General features: G+C 37.7%; 1 protein-coding gene, 1 non-coding gene and 1 pseudogene across 2 annotated transcripts; 1 reads left to right on the forward strand and 2 right to left on the reverse strand.

Moving 5' to 3' along the window:
* Nucleotides 1-12,370: 12,370 nt before the first annotated feature.
* On the forward strand, nt 12,371-12,477 carry LOC146949213 (small nucleolar RNA R71). The gene has a single exon (XR_015029535.1). It is a non-coding gene; the product is annotated as a small nucleolar RNA R71 (small nucleolar RNA).
* Nucleotides 12,478-14,359: 1,882 nt separating this feature from the next.
* LOC146949214 (uncharacterized) lies at nt 14,360-15,382 on the reverse strand. The gene has a single exon (XM_085748497.1). It carries the CDS (start codon nt 15,380-15,382, stop codon nt 14,360-14,362), a length of 1,023 nt encoding a protein of 340 aa, XP_085604623.1.
* Nucleotides 15,383-20,520: 5,138 nt separating this feature from the next.
* Nucleotides 20,521-21,770, reverse strand: LOC146949215 (uncharacterized; annotated as a pseudogene).
* Between the last annotated feature and the right edge of the window lie 955 nt (nt 21,771-22,725).

Here is a 22,725-nt window from a genome sequence, read left to right on the forward strand (position 1 = left end):
AATTAAAACTAACAGGAATTGAAATTGATTAAAAAAAAGATTGTAAACAAAGTTCTCAAAGTTGTGTGCTACGTGAATTCCAAAGAAGTAACCTAAGCAAATTGAAATCGAAAATCAATAAAAAAGGGGGTCATGAATTTATCATATAATATGGTAGCAAAAGGTTTGGAACAACATGAATCGTGAAAGCAACGACAACAATGACCTAGAAACTTATTTCTTACTGCACGGCTAATAAAAGAAGAAAGTGAAACAAACAGCAAAACAGCCAGAGAGAAAAAAAAAACATAGAATGAGAGAGTGTGAAAACAAACGTATGAGAGAAACGGAGAAGAGTCTAAGGTCATCGGAAATGCAACAGCGACAGAGGTATGAGAGGTGCTGGCTTACGTCGGTTTGGAATTGACTTCTGGATCGATGTTGGTGTTCTATGCGTGTTGCAGGTTGTGATGATTTATTTTTGCAGGTTTGGATCGATGCAGGTTGTGGATTTTTGTGCGTGAGAATTGTTGTGAACGTTTTTTTTGGCCGATGAATTTTTGGCCCCCCTAAATTGTGTGCGCTGCGTTTGTATTTTATAGTGACAGGTTCAGCATTAGGGTTTGTTATGGAAAGCAGAAAAACTGGCTTGGGTTTGGGATGGGAAGAAGAAAAACACGTATAAGGATTGTGGTGACAGACTATGTACATGATTGGGACAAAATCTTGGATTTGAATAAAATAAAATAAAAAGAACTTGGACCTATTTTGATACTTAATACTTAAAAATGAAATAAAAAAACTAACTAAAAAAAACAAGGGATAAACACGTACGTATTTTTTTGATTTTATCTTCTAATTAATAAATTAATGGAAAAAAAAATTGGATTTACCTAAAAGGAAACAAAAGAATTAAAAGAGATAATGACTAAATTAAAAAACTAAAGTTATACAAAAAATTAATTAAAATAAAAGATGGAAAATAAAATAAAAAAAAATCAAAAAAATAAAAATGATAGAGAGAAGAGGGCCCGACTCGGAACCCAAAACGAGGTATTTTAAAATACCTCTTTGCCGAATTTTTTACTGAAAAGACAGAGACTGATTGTGGCCAAAGGACACGTGTCGGTGTATAAATGTAGGATCCTTAGGTCAAAAATTGGGGTATGACAGATGCCCCTATTTAAGTTTCTTCGTCCGGAGATTTGAAGATGAAATCTTTGATTTGACAGGACCGAAGAGACTTAAATACAAAGTACGCCAATTTTTGACCTAAGATGCTATGAATGCTCGTGAAATGTTTGTATGAATGCAGGATAACAAAGATGATTTGACTGAAATGAGAAAGAACAATGGGATACCCAAATTTGTTGAAGAAAAGGATCCGACTCTGCTAAGGGGGAATGTGGTTTCACTGGGGAAAATGATTGTCTACTATCGTATTGATTGAGAGTGGTAGCTTTAATGAAGATGAAACTTTTTAGTGACAACTCTTGACCAGACGCACTGGGGATGACACCGGAGGAAATAAAATGTGATTTCAAATTGTTCATTGGTCGGGACTAACCGTTTGAAACATGACAAAATGTAAACTCAAGCGGTCCGTTGTTTAGGACTGGCAGCTTGAAACAAGACTAAAAAGATAAACTCAAGCGGTCCATTGTTTAGGACTGGCGGCTTGAAACAAGACTAGAAGGTAAACTCAAGCGGTCCATTGTTTAGGACTAGCAGCTTGAAACAAGACTAAAAGGTAAACTCAAGCGGTCCGTTGTTTAGGACTAGCAGCTTGAAACAAGACTAAAAGGTAAACTCAAGCGGTTCGTTGTTTGGGACTGGTAGCTTGAAACAAGGTAAACATTTGCGAGAATCCACTCGGCTTGGTAAACATTTGCGAGAATCCACCCGGCTTTTGCAAGGTTGTGCCGGAATCCACCGGGCTTTGTAAGAGTTCGCTGGGATCCACTGGGCTTTTGCGAGAATCCACTCGGCTTTTGCGAGAATCCACTCGGCTTTTGATAAAAGTTTGCCAGAATCCACTGGGCTTTTGCGAGAATCCACTCGACTTTTGCAAGGTTGTGCCGGAATCCACCGGGCTTTGTAAGAGTTCGCCGGAATCCACTGGGCTTTTGCGAGAATCCACTCGGCTTTTGATAAAAGTTTGCCAGAATCCACTGGGCTTTTGCGAGAATCCACTCGGCTTTTGATAAAAGTTTGCCAGAATCCACTGGGCTTTTGCGAGAATCCACTCGGCTTTTGCGAGAATCCACTCGGCTTTTGATAAAAGTTTGCCAGAATCCACTGGGCTTTTGCGAGAATCCACTCGGCTTTTGCGAGAATCCACTCGGCTTTTAAGTTTGCCAGAATCCACTGGGCTTTTGCGAGAATCCACTCGGCTTTTGCGAGAATCCACTCAGCTTTTGATGAGTGACATCTCTAGACCAGACACACTGGGGATGACACTTTTGATGACAAGAAGGTAAATGTCAGATGTTCATGTGTAGAAACTTGCGGCTTGACTCAATGATAAGTATAGAGCGAACTGAAGATATACGACTGAAACAAGATTTTGGTGACTAATGCAATCATGTATGAATGATGTCGTGTATATGTTGCGTATGTATGAGTGTATGAATGTGTGAAAGTATTAATGTATGAATGTATGATTGTATGAATGTATGAATGTAATTTGTATGATTTGTATGAACTGTATATGACAGGTGACTCGATGGAACGAGACAAGATAGGTAAGATGGGAGGCAGACTGACATCGCAGTACAAACACTCGGCAAACTTCCTTGGAGATTATTGTGAACAAAATTGAGTCGTTGACAGGGTGAAGCCCGACACTTGGTAGCAACTGATGCCTCTTGGGGAGAAAGCCCATTGTTTAACCAACAACCTGGAAGAAGTCGCCATTTGTAAATCAGCGCGGAATGATTTTCCCTTGTCATGCTTCGACAGTCATTCTTTGTATTTTTTTTTTGAAAATCCCTAACTTTTGCCTGGACCGCCCTTTCGGGTTTTCAGTCCACTAGGAGTATATTCCTTTTTTGTGCCCCTAATTTTTGTCTGGACCGCCCTTTCGAGTTTTCAGTCCACCGGGACGCTCTCTATTGCCTAAGCCGCCTTTTCAGGTTTTCAACTTAGCGAGCATTGATTTTTTTGTATTATTTTTTGTATATATTTTTTTTGACTGTGAAAGCATCTTGCTTGAAGCAGAGGTCCCCTCCATTGTGTTTAGACATGTTTCTCTTCCGGAATGTAGCCGTTCTCGAGGCGGATGCTGATGTACGCTTCGACTACTCACAAGTTCAAAGAGAGTGCGTTTGTTGTTTACACTTTTCAAAAGATGTAAAAAAAAAGGTTTTTATTTTGAAAATTTTTGCTTCAAGTATTGCCATCAAAAATAGAAGAAATTTTGCAAATAGAATAAATGAGAGTTCCAAATAAATGGGCACAGGCTCGAATTTGATGAATTGAGTGGTGGCCTACCAATGGCATGGCTCCACGGATCTTTGAAAAATTTGGAAAATGGTAAATATATGGGAAGGTACATTGAACACATATAACTGTTATACTCCCTGACAACTTTGAATGCCCCAGTTCCGAGTGTTTGGTTTGCAGATGCTTCGAATCGGAGGTCTTTTGATAGTCAAGATGCCCCAAGTGGATTGTGCCTGACTGATGCAGTTACTTTGTCATGATCCTTAACTTTTGCATAGATTGCCCTTTTTGGGTTTTCAATCTATCAGGATAATCATCATTTTTTTGTCTCTAATTTTGCCTGGACCGCCCTTTCGGGTTTTCAGTCCACCGAGACGCTCATTTTTGCCTAAGCCGCTTTTTAAGATTTGCGACTTACCGAGCTTTTATTTTTTGACAGAGTATTTCTTGACTGCACCGGCATTCATAGGACGTGTGAGTTTGTCACCATCCATAGTTGTAAAAGTTTTTGCACATGAACCTTCATAGTTAGGCATCCACTTGCCCCTGGAGTCTGGTTGGAAAGTAGTACAAAGTTCCATTCTTGAAATTCATGGGGACGAACCTTTTTGTTAGAAGCTTGTTTCAAACCTCTTTTGATATATTTGTACAAGGTCGTCATGCGTTTAAATTTTGATCAAGCTTGGATTTTAGCAGAACTCCTATTGACGGGACTTCGACCTTCACGGAAAGCACGACCTCCATGTTGCATATTGGGGAAGGAGGGGGGGGGGGTTTGCCCCTGTTGAAATGTGTACGATATCTGAGCATAGCGAATGGTAGCACCCCGAGCCAGTCTTTGTAATTGAATGTCATCTTCTGGATAATCTCCTTGATATTTTGTTTGCAGCTTCGATGGCTAAGATGCCCCAGTATGTGAGAGATCTCGTCGGGAGTCTCTTCATTCCCTCCTTTAGCTTCGGACACAGGGAACTCAAAGTTGGAAGAGAGTACATGGTTAACGTGTTCAACGGGTTTATTAATGCATGATTTGATTATTGATTTTGACAAGTGTAAGTTATGATTATGCAGATATTTGAGAATGATTATATTTTTTGGTTTTTTTTGTATTACCATTTTTCCAAAAAAAGCACAAGATAAAATGAAAGTCGGGATCAAAACGACCTCTTTATTAACGATGGAAAATATATGAAGCAAAAGCCCTACACAAGTTCACTTTCATCTCGGGCGGGACGAAAGGATTTTTTTTTTGAAAAGCAGTAAACAATAAACATATCATTTAAACAAATCAAGTAGCGGAAGAAAACATCAACATCGACTCAATTGCAGCTAATCCCTCTTTGTGTTGCAACATTAGACACCATGATCTAGTTGTAGATTGGCTTGCACATTTGGAGTCAAGACTTAGAAAGTCAGGCGATTGGTCCGGATCAAATTCTGGACTTCTTTCTTCAGTGCATTACAATGTTCAATATCATGGCCAGGTGCCCCTTGATGGAAGTTACAGAAAAGGTCAGGTCTATACCATGCTGGCAATCTCGCTGGCACCGGAGGAGGCGACTTGGTCTGGACTAGATTCTTTTCGAGCAACTGTGGAAGCAAAACCTCATATTTCATGGGAATCGGGGAAAATTGTGCCCTTGAGGCCTGTTGTCTGATAGGGCCAAACCGCAAGTGCACGGCCTATCGAAGTAATAGTAGTAAGTAGAGTTATCGTTCCGCTAGGGAGTTGGTCAATCCAATTAGCTTTTAGAAATTGATTAGAAGAGGAAGAAATAAGAAGTTGGAGAGTGCAGTTTTTGAAGGTAAATAACAATAATATTAAAAAGCCTTGGGATCATTGGTTCATCGTAATAACGAATCTTTTCACAAGCAAGCCTTAAACTTATAATTAAACGTTAATCCTAATTACTAAGGACAAGTTTCTCTTTAGCATATCACAGCTCCTCTCAAAGTCAGTGAGTGTATCCCTCCAACAACCACACCTATTCTCATGGGTGATTGCCTTTGGGACCCTTGAAGATCGAAACTTTATGTGTCCCAAGGTTTGCTAGACTATTCTCATGTTTCGCAAACCTTGTCTAAATTCACTTGTTCGGATATCAAAGCTCCGCGTTCGCTTTATGAATTGATATCTGTGATGATGAATTAACCATTATCAAACCCTCCGTGTTCGCTTCCACAGTTTGATAATAATTAATTCATGTTAAAACGGTGAATTTAGATTAGGAATTAGGGTAACAATTAATTAGGGTTTAAGACTTGGCTTGATCCGGATTACGTCATTAGACTTATCCAACGATCCCAAGACAAAGAAGTCTACTCACTCATGTTCATCGTAGACATGGGGGAAGAAGAGAAAATGCGATAAAAGTAAATTGCAAAGAAGAAAGTAAAAACGAAATAAAGACTTTATTGAAATAGCAATTGAAATAAACAAAGTAAAGATGATTTGTTTATGGTGGAGAGCTACTCTATTTATAGCTTTACAATCGACTTAGAAACTAAGCAACTAAAAGGATAAAACGGTAAAGCTGCAACAGGGTAACTTGGGCCCGAAGAAAAGCAGCAAAACAGGTCCTGGAGACGGGCACGGCCGTGCCACATGTTGGCACGGGCCGTGCCAAGCTTCTGGTAAGGGGAATTGTATTTTTGCCCCGTATCTTCGTATTCTTGCGCTGTATTTTGCTCCAGTCCTCTTTCTTTTGCTCCAAGGCACCTTCCACCATATATTTATTCCTAAAATAAAATAAAAGACAATTTGAAGTAAAATATTCTAAACTAAAATAAAATGCAATAAAATAAAATCAAATCTAAGATAAAACTAAACTAAATAAGGCAATAATTAATACTATCTATGACTCATCAAACTCCCCCACACTTGAATCTTTGCTTGTCCTTAAGCAAAAGGCAGCAAACATAGCAGCAACAAAAGATTTTGATTATGGCAATATTAAGAACAAATGTCTCTAGAGAAAGGCTTTGCCTCAAGTACACTAATTACAAATTCAAATACTTCTCATGAACCTATTCTACCCAACATCAAGTCTCAAGTGAGTGTGTGTGTGCAGTCCAACCCTTTTCTTGCTCCTGTATAAGACAGATATTATGAGGAATAGGTTCTATCCTTAGTGCTAAAGTAACCGAGAAAAGTCCTTTCTTCATTTCATATAAGAGTGATGGGAATTCAAGTTAAAATTAAATTAGATATAACAATTAAGCACAAGGGGCTGCAGATGCTTAGGGGCTATCTATCCTCGTAGGGAGTCTTCTCGGATGTAATTGTCCTTTCCCCCTAGATTCAAAATCACCCTAAGTAGTGCTGCAAAATTATTGTTTGTTTCATCTCCGCGTAGGAAGTCTTTTTGGATGTAATTGTCCTTTCCCCCTAGCATTGATGAATTTGTTTGACATTAAGTTCAAATTAGGGAGTCACCACCACAATTAGGAAGTTAGGGATTGTCCTTTCCCCCACATGTCGGTGCCATTCTCCCGCCCCATTTAACATTTAACAAATTAATAAGAATATAACAATTAAGAACAATTTGATTAATTTTCCCACACAAACTTATACTACTTTTACTCTTAAGACTTTAAAGGGTCTAAGTTAACACTAAAGATAGAACGTGTTCCTTAAAATACCTATTCATACAATTGCTCAAGGATTGCAACCGGGTGCTTTTCTCATTGGAGAATTTTCACATCAAAACAGGATATGGGCATAGCAAGAACATAAGAAACACAAGAAACTACTTTTATGTACAAGAAACAACCTTTAGAGAAGAGACAAAACAAAAATTTTCATGCCATATTCACATTAAAAACAAGCTACTTAGTCATGCCTCTTGCTATAAAAACAAAACAAAAGAATAAAGTTCAAGGGAGTTTGGGAACACTACGACTCTAGACACTTTATTAGGCCCCCCCCACACTTAGGGGAAGCATTGTCCTCAATGATTCAAAGGAAAAAGAAATTAAAAGAAGAAGAAGAAGTAGAAGAAGAAAGAAGGGGTGCAGAAAGCTCACAAGGTGTTATAGATAGCAAAAAAATGAATTTTTGGACTCTGGAAGCTGGCACGGCCGTGCCAACCTCAGCACGGGCCGTGCCAACATTCTGTGGCTGGCTCCTAATTTTTCTTTGAAAAACATGGCACGGCCGTGCCAACCTTAGCACGGGCCGTGCCAACCTTCTGGTTCCAGGGACTTCAATTTTTTGCATTTTCTTGAATCGTATTCGGACAATTACCTACAAAACAACTTAAAACAAAACGAAAGCAGTTAAATGCGTGGGTTGCCTCCCACGAAGCGCTCTTTTACCGTCACTAGCTTGACGAAAGATGCAAGAGTGGTTCCTCATGGAGGATCTGAGAGGGCTAGTATTGTTTCTTCTTCAACAGCTTCACCTTTATTGTAAATCTTTAGTCTTTGGCCATTAACTTTGAAAGGTCCAGTCTTTTCAGAAAAAATTTCAATTGCCCCATAGGGGTAAACAGTACGAACAGTGAATGGACCAGACCATCTTGATCTTAACTTACCTGGAAAAAGCCTTAGCCTAGAGTTAAAGAGCAGTACAAGGTCACCGCTCTTGAAGTTCCTTTTGAGGATATGCTTGTCGTGCCATTTTTTAGTTCGTTCCTTGTAAATACGGGCATTTTCATAGGCATCAATTCTAAGTTCTTCTAACTCACTTAACTGAAGTTTTCTCTTTTGACCAGCTAGATTGGGATCTAAGTTGAGGTTTCTTATGGCCCAATAGGCTTTATGCTCAAGTTCAACTGGAAGGTGACAAGATTTTCCATAGATTAGCTTAAAAGGTGTCATTCCAATTGGAGTTTTGTAAGCCGTTCGATAGGCCCAAAGAGCATCGTCGAGCTTACTTGACCAATCCTTCCTAGAGTTTGAAACTGTTTTTTCAAGAGTGGCTTTTATTTGTCTATTGGAGACCTCAACTTGTCCACTAGTTTGTGGGTGATAGGGTGTAGCAATTTTGTGTTTCACTCCATACTTTTGTAAAAGTTTTTCGAAAAGTTTAGATATAAAGTGAGACCCTCCATCGCTTATTACAACCCTTGGCACTCCAAACCTTGGAAAGATAATCTTTTTGAAAAATTTTATAACAACATGTGCATCATTAGTGGGTGAGGCAACAGCCTCAACCCATTTGGACACATAGTCAACTGCCACCAATATGTATTGATTTCCAAAAGAAGAGGGGAAAGGTCCCATGAAATCAACACCCCATACATTGAAAATTTCGACTTCAAGAATGTTGTTTAAGGGCATTTCATTCCTCTTAGTAATGTTACCGGTGCGTTGACATTTGTCACATTTAGAAACGAATTTATGCACATCTTTGAAAAGCGATGGCCACCAGAAACCAGATTGAAGAATTTTGAAAGAGGTCTTTTGAGTACTGGCGTGGCCACCATAAGAAGAGGAGTGACAGTGGGTTAGAATACTACTTACCTCGTTTTCAGGAATGCATCTTCTGAAGATCCCGTCTGAGCCTCTTTTGAAAAGGTAGGGTTCATCCCAATAATAATGTTTGAGGTCATGGAAGAACTTCTTCTTTTGTTGGTAGCTCAATCCAGGTGGTAGTACTCCGGCTGCAAGAAAGTTAACAAAGTCTGCATACCAAGGTGCGTTAGTTTGTGCCAATAAGAAGAGTTGATCATCCGGAAAGGAATCATCCAGGGGTAACTCATTTTCATTGGTCTCCCTAAGGCGGGACAAGTGATCAGCTACAACATTTTCGGTACCCTTTTTATCTTTTATTTCAAGGTCAAATTCTTGAAGGAGCAAAATCCATCGGATCAACCTCAGCTTGGCATCTTTTTTGTTTAACAAATATTTTATTGCCGAGTGATCTGTGTAAATGATGATTTTTGATCCTACCAAGTATGGCCGAAATTTGTCAATGGCATAAACTACCGCTAACAATTCTTTTTCTGTTGTGGCATAGTTTACCTGTGCCCCGTCAAGGGTCTTACTTGCATAATAAATGGCATGCATCTTCTTGTCTTTTCTTTGTCCCAACACAGCCCCTACTGCATAGTCACTTGCATCACACATTATTTCAAAAGGCAAGTTCCAATCCGGTGGTTGTATGATAGGGGCAGTGACCAAAGCTTCTTTTAACCGGCAAAAAGCCTTTAGGCATGCATCATCAAACACAAAATCTGCATCCTTAAGGAGCAAGCTTGTTAGTGGCTTAGTGATTGAAGAAAAATCTTTAATGAAACGGCGGTAGAATCCCGCATGTCCTAGGAAGCTTCTAACTTCTTTGACCGAGGTAGGAGGAGACATTTTTTCAATAATTTTAATTTTTGCTTTATCTACCTCTATACCTCGCTCAGAGACTAAGTGTCCTAGGACAATTCCTTCTCTTACCATGAAGTGACATTTTTCCCAATTCAACACTAAGTTTACCTGTTCACATCTTTCCAAAACTTTTTCCAGGTTAGTCAAACAATTATCAAAACTAGATCCATGCACAGAAAAATCATCCATAAAAACTTCCATTATATCTTCAACAAAATCAGAAAAAATAGACATCATGCATCTTTGAAAGGTAGCGGGGGCATTGCAAAGACCAAAGGGCATTCTTCTATAGGCAAACGTACCAAAGGGACATGTGAAAGTGGTTTTCTCTTGGTCATTAGGGTGAATGGGTATTTGGAAGAATCCAGAATAGCCATCTAAGTAACAAAAGTGTGAATGCTTAGCTAACCTTTCTAACATTTGGTCTATAAAGGGGAGTGGGAAGTGATCTTTACGGGTTGCTTTGTTGAGCTTCCTATAGTCAATACACATTCTCCAACCGGTGACGGTTCTAGTGGCAATGGATTCATTTTTATCGTTCTTAATAACAGTGAGACCTCCCTTTTTAGGTACTACTTGAACCGGGCTAACCCATTTGGAATCAGAAATTGGATAAATGACACCTGCATCTAGGAGTTTTAAGACCTCTTTTTTCACAACTTCTTTCATGTTAGGGTTCAACCTTCTTTGGTGTTCAACGGAGGGCTTATAGTCCTCCTCAAGTAGTATCCTATGTGTGCACAATGAGGGGTTTATTCCTTTAATGTCGTCAATGGTATAACCTATAGCCTTAGGGTACTTTTTGAGGACATAAAGTAATTTTTCAGTTTCCACCTCGTTTAGGTTTGCATTTACAATGACAGGGTAGGTTGAATTGGGGCCTAAGAATTCATACCTCAAGCTTGGTGGGAGTGGTTTAAGCTCCACCTTTGGTACTTCCTTTGGTGAAGGGGTTGGTTCTTTTCCTATTAGCTCTTCTATGCCCACATCTTCCATAGGAGGAGTTCCATCTAACATCTTCTCATACTCTTTGGCGTCTTCATCTAGTTTTGTACCTGCATCACTAACCAAGCATACTTCCAAACCATCATGTGTAGTTGATGCCAAAGGGCACTCTTTCACACAACGGTCAATTATATCAAACATGTAACAAGAGTCTTTAATGGAAGGATTTTTCATTAGTTTAGCAAGTTCAAATTCAACAGTATCCTTACCAACATTAAATTCCAATTTCCCATGTTTAACATCTATTATAGCCCCAGCGGTAGCAAGGAAGGGCCTTCCCAAAAGTATAGGTACTTGGTTATCCTCCTCTATTTCCATCACAACAAAGTCCGTAGGGACGTAGATTTCTCCTACCTTGACAGGGACGTCCTCTATTATTCCAGCTGGATACTTAAGGGAACGATCTGCTAATTGTAGGGTCATCCTAGTTGACTTAAGCTCTCCCAGTCCTAATCTCTCATAAAGAGATAAAGGCATCAAGCTGACACTGGCTCCTAAATCACACATTGCCCTCTTTACTATTTCAGACCCTATGACACAAGGTATTGAGAAACTTCCTGGATCCTTAAGCTTGGGTGGCAACTTATTTTGGATGATGGCGCTACATTCCTCCGTAAGGTTCACCGTTTCACTTTCCTCAATTTTTCTCTTTTTTGAAAGAATTTCTTTTAAAAATTTAGCATAGGTGGGCATTTGAGTTAGGACATCGGTGAAGGGAACGTCAACGTAGATTTTATTCATCATCTCAATGAACTTTTTAAATTGCTCATCAAGCTTAGACTTGGCAAATCTTTGAGGGAAAGGAATCTTTGGTTTGAAGGGAGGTGGTGTAACTTCCTCACTTTGTGGTTTCTCGCTCTCTTCTTCAGCCATCTCACCGTGCGGTTCACTAGTCTCTTCCTCACTAGGTTTGACTCTTAAGGGGTCTTCTAATTGCTTACCACTCCTAAGTGTAACGGCGTTCATTCTAGGTTGGCAAAATTGAACAACTAGAGAGAGCTGAGCCTCTAAGACCTTATTGTGAGAGGAGATAGAGTCTACTTTTGATGTAAGTGAAACAAAAGAGTCATTCAAAAGTCTAGTTTGATTTGCAAGCTCTTTGAGCTGCTCGGATTGGTTAAGAAGATAATTTTCCATTAAAAGTTCAAGATTAGACTTTTGAATAACCTTTTGGTTATTAGCATAACTTGGTGGTGTTGTTCTTTGAACCAAGGGATTTTCATTAGGGCTTTGGTCAAGACTTACCCCTTGGTTGTTTTGAATAAAGTTTATTTGTTCAACACTACCTAGTTTGCATTCACTACATGTTTTACAAGGTGATGTAGGAGTAGTATCACTAACATTAAGTTTTTCAAATTTGTGGGTTAGTGCATCAATCCTAGAAGCAAGGTGGTCATAATTAGAGACTTCGTACATACCTGCCCTCTTTTTGGAGGGTGAAGACTTTGTAGTGATTTCTTCATCAGTCCATAGAAAGAGATTTCGAGCCATGTCTTCAATCAACGCATAGGCTGTTTCGAAGTCTTTGTTCATTAGAGCACCACCTGCAGCTGTATCAACAAAGATTTTAGTAGCATGAGATAAACCATTGTAAAAAGTGTGAATGATCAACCATTCCTCTAGTCCATGGAGGGGGCAAAGTTTAAGCATATCCTTAAAACGTCCCCATGAATCGTGAAGAGATTCCCCCTCTTTTTGAGTAAATTGAAAAAGCTTTGCCCTTAGTTGGCCAATTTTTGATGGGGGAAGGAAACGGGTGAGAAATTCACGCTTCAATTGGTCCCATGAGGTGATGGAACCAACTCTTAGGGAATGGAACCAATTGAGAGCTTTATCTTTTAGAGAAAAAGGGAAGAGATGTAGTCTCAAGGTTTCTTGGTTTTTCTTATATGTTACGGTGAGCCGCCAAAAAGTTGAGATGTGGAGATTGGGATCCTCATCGGGGGATCCCGAAAAATAATTTTGCTGCACCATTTTAAGTTGGGCATGCTTAATTTCAAAATCTTCATCTTCAACCGTTGGATACACAATAATAGCATATGGCTCTCCCATTGAAGGAGTCACGTATTCTTTAAGAGCACGTCTTTCAGCCATGTTTGGTATTATTTTTATGCTTTCCAAGAAGTTAATGATGAAGGAAAAGAAAAAGTTAGAAAAATAAAAATAAAAAGAAAAGAGAAAGAAGAAGAGAGAGTTCTAATCACTAAGAAAAAGCTAATTAAATTAGTTAACTCCCCGGCAACGGCGCCAACAACTTGATAGGGCCAAACCGCAAGTGCACGGCCTATCGAAGTAATAGTAGTAAGTAGAGTTATCGTTCCGCTAGGGAGTTGGTCAATCCAATTAGCTTTTAGAAATTGATTAGAAGAGGAAGAAATAAGAAGTTGGAGAGTGCAGTTTTTGAAGGTAAATAACAATAATATTAAAAAGCCTTGGGATCATTGGTTCATCGTAATAACGAATCTTTTCACAAGCAAGCCTTAAACTTATAATTAAACGTTAATCCTAATTACTAAGGACAAGTTTCTCTTTAGCATATCACAGCTCCTCTCAAAGTCAGTGAGTGTATCCCTCCAACAACCACACCTATTCTCATGGGTGATTGCCTTTGGGACCCTTGAAGATCGAAACTTTATGTGTCCCAAGGTTTGCTAGACTATTCTCATGTTTCGCAAACCTTGTCTAAATTCACTTGTTCGGATATCAAAGCTCCGCGTTCGCTTTATGAATTGATATCTGTGATGATGAATTAACCATTATCAAACCCTCCGCGTTCGCTTCCACAGTTTGATAATAATTAATTCATGTTAAAACGGTGAATTTAGATTAGGAATTAGGGTAACAATTAATTAGGGTTTAAGACTTGGCTTGATCCGGATTACGTCATTAGACTTATCCAACGATCCCAAGACAAAGAAGTCTACTCACTCATGTTCATCGTAGACATGGGGGAAGAAGAGAAAATGCGATAAAAGTAAATTGCAAAGAAGAAAGTAAAAACGAAATAAAGACTTTATTGAAATAGCAATTGAAATAAACAAAGTAAAGATGATTTGTTTATGGTGGAGAGCTACTCTATTTATAGCTTTACAATCGACTTAGAAACTAAGCAACTAAAAGGATAAAACGGTAAAGCTGCAACAGGGTAACTTGGGCCCGAAGAAAAGCAGCAAAACAGGTCCTGGAGACGGGCACGGCCGTGCCACATGTTGGCACGGGCCGTGCCAAGCTTCTGGTAAGGGGAATTGTATTTTTGCCCCGTATCTTCGTATTCTTGCGCTGTATTTTGCTCCAGTCCTCTTTCTTTTGCTCCAAGGCACCTTCCACCATATATTTATTCCTAAAATAAAATAAAAGACAATTTGAAGTAAAATATTCTAAACTAAAATAAAATGCAATAAAATAAAATCAAATCTAAGATAAAACTAAACTAAATAAGGCAATAATTAATACTATCTATGACTCATCATTGTCGAGGCTGCTGTAGTTGCTGAGGATATTGTGGCTGAGGGTGTTCTTTCACCATACTAACCTCCTGCTCTTTATTTTTCGAACTACTAGCGGGAACACTTTCTTTGACCAATCGTCCTTCTCGGACTCCTTCTTCCAACTATACACCTATAGTAACCATCTCAGCAAAGTCCTTGGGCGTACTTCCGACCATATTCACGTAATAGAACTGATTGAGAGTCTTTAAGAAAAGTTTGGTCATCTCCTTCCCTTCCACACGTGGGCTGACTTGGGCAGCGACATTTCTCCACCGCTGAGCATATTCCTTGAATGTTTCTTTGTCTCCCTGAGTCATAGCCTGAAGATCGCTTCGGTCTGGGGCCATATCCACATTGTAACTGTATTGTTCTACAAAAGCATCACACAGATCACAGAAAGTTCGGATCTTTGTTTTGTCTAGATTCATGTACCACTTTGAGGCAGGACTAGCCAAACTTTCTTGAAAGAAATAGATAAGGACTTTGTCGTCCTTGGCATATGCAGACATTCTTCTCACATACATTGTTAGATGTTCCTCAGGACATGAATTCCCATTATACTTCTCGAAATCTGGGACCTTAAACTTGTGGGGTATCTGGACATTCGGCACCAGACAAAGATCATAAGCAGTTTTCCCAAACACTTTCTTCCCATAGAGAGCTCTCATTTCCCTCTGCATCTCATCATACTTCTCTTGTAGGTCATCCACCCTGTCATAGGCCCCCACACCCCCAGAATAGAAGATGGGTTCCTCTTCTTGTGGGATAGTATGAACAGCAGGTGCCGAGTAGGTCACGGCAGCTGGAGGAAATGTCGTAACTTGTTGAGGAACATGAGTTGCACGTTGAAAAGTAGGCATCTGAGCTTCACAAGCAATGGGACGAAGTATTTCGCCAGCAGTAAGAGGCGGGAACCAAGGCACAGAACGTTGCGGTGTAGAGTACTTCGAAGTATTGGCACAAAATGTCCATTCAGGGCCAGTAGAAACAACTTCGGCTAGAGTCCTGATAGGAGGAGGAGGAGGTGGTGGTTGACTCTGCGCAGCTGCCAGCGTCTTCATCAATTCAGTCATTTCGTCCATCTTAGCCTGCATGGCTGCCATTTCCTCCCGGAGCAATTGATTTTCTTGCTCGAGAAAATCCATCTTCTCTTTATGATTGCTCGAGTGTTGTACATGTGAGTTGGTTTCGAACGAGGATGCCATGACACTTTTGAGATTGGTTGACCTTTTTATGGAAAAGAAAAAATTTGTGAGACTCGGAATTAAGACTATGAAATGCACGATGATGCATGATGTTATGCAAAAATAGACACATTTTTTATTTTATCGAAGGACTCATCAAAGTAATTGTAAACATCATAAGGAACATTGCTTCATTTGATGATTTGGAATATTACAAACAGTTTCGTTAAGAGCAAAAGCAAAGTCAAGGACAATGTCCCCTAACAAAAGCTAAGGTATAATTTAAGACTTTTGAAATTGTATTCCTTGTTGTTCCTCTTTATAAGGTCTACACCTTTGATGTTTACAAGAACTTATCTAAGTCTTTCGATGTTTTGATGAGAAAAAGTTAATGAATGTATGCATGTATGCATGATTATGCAACACAAACGGTGAAAGCATGGTGATGTTAGGTCCATAATGATGGAGTCAAGGGTAACAACGCCATTTGGTAAGGACTATGGTTTTATTTACACTTGTAACAAGGGTTCTACCAAGTTCCCAGAGTTGTCAACCACTTCTGAACATTATCGGGTTGCGGAACTACTTCCGGTCCAACAACGTTCGTAAGAAAGTCTCGTCTGAGTGTAGTATCACGTATCAACCAACTCAAGACTACTCTTGATTAGCCACCGCACTACGTCCTAAAAGGCCAAGATGGGTTAAAGGTAACTAAAGGTCCTCAACATTAACAGTCACTTGAAAATAGTAATGCCAATCACGACTACTCATGTCGACATAAATTACTTCCAAGAGACCTCCGTTGAGTGGGGTTATCACATGTGCCATATCCCGAAACTTACTCTCGGTATGGGACTTTGATTATACCACCATCCTATCTTATGTTTCTCTCAAGTCCGGGTGTAGGACTTATCTCACCTCTCACGTTTAAGAAAGGAGAAAGAAGAAGGAAGAACAAATATATACACGAATTTCCATCTTTTTTTTTTATTTTAAGCAAGTTATAGCACAAAATTAAATAAGACCAAGTTAGGCTCAACCCTCTTAGGGGGATCCCCAGTGAAGTCGTCATTTAATTTTTTAAGAAAAGGGGAAAACAGTTCAAACACCCCATATATTAAAAAGATTTAGGTTCGGGGGTTAGTTACATAAAGGGAAGGTGTTAGCACCCTTTATGTCCGTAGTACTCTACGGGAACCTCTTGGTTTTATTTAATTAGTGCGCTATAACTTGCTTATTTTTTTGAAAAAAAGAAGGGAATTTAAAATGGAAAAGGAGGACCTAATTATCTACATTTTATGAATGCATTAATCAGTTGCACTCTTCCCATGATAGTCAGAAGCCTCCATTTCCAAGTGCTCAATTTCCGTTGGATTCTATCCACTATTGGTCTCAGATGAACAGCTTTGGGCTTCCCCTTAAACAAAAGAATTCCAAGATACATGAAAGGAAGTTGTCCATGGCTGAATCCAGTAATGGATGCTATGGTGTGGGTTCGGGACAGAGAGAGAGCTCCAGAGTAAAACTTGCTCTTTTGAGCATTAACTAATTGCCCTGAATACTGGCCATAAAGGTCAAATAGATGCATTATGTTCCTGATGTTAGATAGAGTACCTTTGCAGAATATAAGTATGTCATCTGCATACAAGCAGTGATTGGGGATGAAGAGAATCTTAGTGGAATTCATTTGGGTTAGTCTTCCCTCTAGGACTAAAGCTTCCAGGCCTCTACTAATAACTTCTTCAGCTAAACAAAATAGGAGGGGTGGTAGGAGGTATATAGGTATCTCCAACATCATCATAATTAAATATCGTCATTGAATCTTGTACTTTGATTTTTAACTATCTACTTGCTTCGTTATTTTTAGTAAAGACGTTTCATTTTAGTTATTTATTGAGAATAATTTCATATATACCCAGGTGGTGGTGTAAAACATTTTTACACATGATCCATTCATACAACTCCCTGTAATTGATTTAGAGTTATTTTAGTACCTTATCCAAAAATAATGGTATCATGATATGATATGATTGGGAATATACGTATGGAAAGTACATTTTTGATATATCCAAATATACATATATATATATATATATATATATATATATATATATATATATATATATATCACGACAACTTTTCATTTTATTTGTCATTTAACCTTTTGACACAACGCCGTCTTAAATAATATAGAAATTATGTTCTAATCTTAAAAATTAAACCACTAATAAAAAATACAAAAACTCAACTTAAATTGTATATGTTAAATTAGATGACTTGTTATATAAAGTTTTAAAAAAATAACAGCTTATAGAAGTTAAAAATAAACAACTTTTGTAAAATATTGTTGATAACTTACTTTGTAAGAATACAAAAAAACTCAAAATGAATTGTCACTTAGTTAAATTTTAAATATTAAACCGGATGACTTTGTATATTAAGTTTTAAAATATTGTTGTAACGTACTTACGATATATTTAACTAAAGATTAGTATTGTTTTTTTTATAAAAAGAATTTTACATACTTTTTTATTTTTATTATGTTTCTGTAAATTTTATGTACCACCATTAAAGATTTTTATATAACTTTATACAACAATAAATGGAAATTTGTTTTTTATTCGAAGAGACTTGTACCGAGTGTGTGGATCCAGTTGTTTAGTTTGGGAATGTTATAAACTATATTTGTTTGGGTCAAAAGTTATAAACTTGAACTTTGACAATGGAATTAATGATACATTTCTTTTCACATATGTAAATAACACATTTATTATGCTAATGATTAATTAAAATTAAGTTTTTTTTGACTCTATCATAGTCTACATTACTCCAGGATACTAAAAAGCATTCTCCCACACGTATCTATATATAGACACACACACACTTGCTCAGATCATACAACGTTGTGCAGCCAATTTCAAGTTAAACAAAATGAGAAATCAAAAGATCATTTTTCTCGCTCTTATTTCACTCTTGTTGATGTTTCTAGGGTACATTGTATCTCTATCTTTTTACTACAATATGCTATCTTTAATCTTATTCTTAGTGTTTTTATCTTTTATTTATATACGGATTTACTTTGGTGCAGTGTAAATGGTAAGGCAAAGGGTGAAAAATGCAAACTTCAAAAACCATGCGGCATGGAAAATTGCTATGCACAATGTAAGGGATTATGTGATGCAAGTGGATTTTATTCAGCTTATTGTGATCCTCCTAATGGAGTTTGCCAATGCCTTAACTTGAGGACTGGTGTCTTCAATTCTCTTTCATAGTTTAATTTTATGCAAAAATCCATGTTGAGAAATAAATTAGAGAGGTGATATGTACTCAATAAAGATCTTGATGAAAAATATATGATTTCTTACGATAAAACTCAGATGATATGTTTTCTTTGAAGAAACCAAGTAAATAATATATTAAAAATTCGTTCAAGTACAAGATGTGTCAAGAATGAAAAAATTATTAAAGTTTATAATACAAACTAGACGCACCACCAACTAAACCAGGTCAAGGAATAACCATGACAAGTTAGTGGGTTAATCCACCATAAATTATAATCAAAAGTAAAATCCACCTTCTTGGTGTTTTGCGACCACCAAGCAATATATTTTATTTTGTCTATCAACTGCATCTTGCATCCTAGACAATATCTTTTCTCCATAGATACGATAGTTTTTTCTTTCCAAATAAATCAAGCTACACACCAACCAAATAAATTGCAAGCAATGACTGATCTCTTTATGGAGCAAATAAGAACCAAGAGGTCTAAGAGCATGGACAAAAGGTTTACTTAGTAAATGGCAAGAAATATTCAACCACTTAAGAAAACCAGACCATATATTACCGAAAAAGTCACACTCGAAGAACAAATGGTTGCCCATTTCTTATTTACAACAACCACCTTAGCATAAAAAAAATCATAATTTGAAATACTTCTCCAAATCAAATTATCCTTAGTCCGAATGGATAAAAGCCTCCACGTTAAAAAAGAGATTTCAACGGTGATAATATATTCCATAATATTCTCTTTCTTTTCTTATATTTTTTTTTACCAAATACGGCTTAGATGGATATGCGATAGATTAAATTATAAAGTGCATAAAATCGAGGAAAAGAAAACCTGATACAGTAAGAAAAAAAACAGTCATAATGAGTAATACAAATAACCCTAAAGGGTAAGAAACGACAAATCCATATTTGAAGCATTCAAACAAACACTACCATACAATCCAATGAACCCGCGTACGGACATGAAATCAAATTGAAGGAAAGAAAGAAGTGTGTGGATTGATGAGCATTGGACCCCAGATTTTGAGAAAGATGGTTGGATTCCACCATTAACACGATAATAAACCTAGATGCCAAAATTTATTATGAAAAACAACAACAAACTCAAGATCGATTCTAGCCAACTAGCCACAATACAATCACGAGGTACTGATGCAGATACTAACATGTAAAACAAACGAATAATAAACACGAAAATGTGTCCCTTTCTTTTCATATATACTATATATAATGAGAATACATGGTTTGAGATGGCTTTTTCACTTCCAATTTTACCCTTAAATAACTTTGCCTATAATAATGTTATATTGTTGATGTCATTCAATAAGGTAAGAATATATATTACATTTGTTATATGGTTTTAATTTTAGAAAAGATATTTTTTATATTGTTGGTATCATTGAAAAAGACAAGTATAGTTTGTTACAATATGAAAAACTTAAAATATCTAATATATATATATATATATATATATATATATATATATATATATATATATATATATATACTTTTAATCAAAATCAAACTCATTGAATCAAAATCAAAATTTCATAAAAACTGTTGTACATTATTTATACGCATTGATGCAGTAAAAAGAACTGACGGACGAGCACGGAAAGCCCCAATGAACGCTAATTGATATAATAATTTTCATAATTTGAACAAAAACCTTTTTGTCCCTCCTTGTTTCTCGTTTTTTTATGATAAAGCTAGGAATTTATTAAATGTCAGGAGAGGCCTGGACCAATTACAAGAGAAAGTCCAAAACAACAAACAGAATATTACAGCAAAAACACTAAAAAACGAAGGCCTCAAATCATAGTCACTCTAGTATAAGGCTGTCCTAAACTGTCTCTGAGTAGCAAAGAGTGTAAAAAGGGGGGTGCAACAGGCCACCATTGAGTGGTGTACATTGAAAGCGCTTCACCATTCTTGGCCAATGCATCTGCAACCATGTTGCCTTCTCTATGAATATGCTCACAATAGCTGGAAATATTTTTACAAAATTGCATGCAATTATGCCATCTTGCCCTCATCTGCCAAGGGACCCCACTATCAGTAAGATAGGCATTGACAACTCTCAACTCGTCAGTTTATTGGTCAAATGCATTTCCTTTGCTTTTTCCATAGCAAGCATGCAAGCACTGAACTCAGCCTCTAAGGGAGTTGCGTGACCAATGTTGCTGGAAATTGCCCCTAGAAATTTGGATTGTGAGTCTCTGATAACCAGCCCAATGGAACCACTAGGATGATTACCAACTGAAGAGCCATCACAATTAAACTTAATAAAACCATCTGAGGGAGGCTTCCACACAGTTTCATGAATAGACGTGAGTCTCTTAACTTTGAAAGGTATATTGAACATGGCAGCCACTTTATAATCTATCATAGCAGAATCTCCTTTAACTAAACTCAGACTATAACTGAGTTTCACCTCTGCAAGGATGATGTTGAAAAGAGTAGACACAGCCTGATATTTATTGTGATAATATCGTTGATTTCTCTCAATCCAAATGACCCATAGAGTATGAATAATTGCAGAGCTTAGAATTTGTTGAACCAAATTAATATTGATGTTCATAATAGTCAGAAGCAGCTGTAGGCAATTAGTGTAGTCCAAGTTTTGATCGGTGCCCTTACTGAGCCATTCCCAGAGTATAGAAGTTACAAGGCAGTCAAAGAACATGTGTTGAGAAGTCTCGGAATCTTTCATGCAGAAGTAGCAGATTGGCACAATGAAGCAACCCCTCTTTCTGAGGTTTTCATCAGTGGGCAGCTTATTGTGAAGCAGTCTCTATGTAATGAAGGACCTGGAGGGTGGGATGTAGCTATTCCAAATTAGGTTGGCCCAAACAACTCTTTGACCAATACCATTTAATGGCCTAAAGGCAATTTTACTAGTGAGTTTTTCATCAGGGGCAGATGTCCAACACAACATATTAGGGATATCTTCAGCAGGCAAAGTAATCTTGCAGATTTGAGTAGCTAATGCAGGATCCCTGGCCATAATACAGTTAGGGAGACACCATGTTCCATCAGTGATGCAGTCAGAAACTTTCATGGTCAAAGATGAAGCAACAGAGTGGGGAATGTTCTAGTGTTCTGCTATAGTTCTTTCTAACCACCTATCAGTCAAAAAGTATATGTTTTTTTCCATTACCTACAGACCAGGTGGTGTGAGCCAGAACCATTTGAGAATGCTGCTTCATGCCCAGGCAACAGTGCAAAGTTTCCTATCTTCAATAGTGCCACTCCATATAAAGTTCCTCATACTCTTTGCTAGCTCAATAAGTAGACTGGATGGCCACTTATATATATGAAATGAGTAAGTTAGCATGCTGCTAATAAATGCATTAATCAGTTGCACTCTTCCCATGATAGTCAGAAGCCTCCATTTCCAAGTGCTCAATTTTCGTTGGATTCTATCCACTATTGGTCTCAGATGAACAACTTTGGGCTTCCCCTTAAACAAAAGAATTCCAAGATACATGAAAGGAAGTTGTCCATGGCTGAATCCAGTAATGGATGCTATGGTGTGGGTTCGGGACAGAGAGAGAGCTCCAGAGTAAAACTTGCTCTTTTGAGCATTAACTAATTGCCCTGAATACTGGCCATAAAGGTCAAATAGATGCATTATGTTCCTGATGTTAGATAGAGTACCTTTGCAGAATATAAGTATGTCATCTGCATACAAGCAGTGATTGGGGATGAAGAGAATCTTAGTGGAATTCATTTGGGTTAATCTTCCCTCTAGGACTAAAGCTTCCAGGCCTCTACTAATAACTTCTTCAGCTAAACAAAATAGGAGGGGTGGTAGGAGGTATATTGGTATCTCCAACATCATCATAATTAAATATCGTCATTGAATCTTGTACTTTGATTTTTAACTATCTACTTGCTTCGTTATTTTTAGTAAAGACGTTTCATTTTAGTTATTTATTGAGAATAATTTCATATATACCCAGGTGGTGGTGTAAAACATTTTTACACATGATCCATTCATACAACTCCTTGTA

The sequence above is a fragment of the Medicago sativa genome, chromosome 2, assembly GCF_051527215.1.
Source record: "Medicago sativa cultivar Bolivia chromosome 2, Bolivia_mono, whole genome shotgun sequence".
Classification (NCBI taxonomy): domain Eukaryota; kingdom Viridiplantae; phylum Streptophyta; class Magnoliopsida; order Fabales; family Fabaceae; genus Medicago; species Medicago sativa.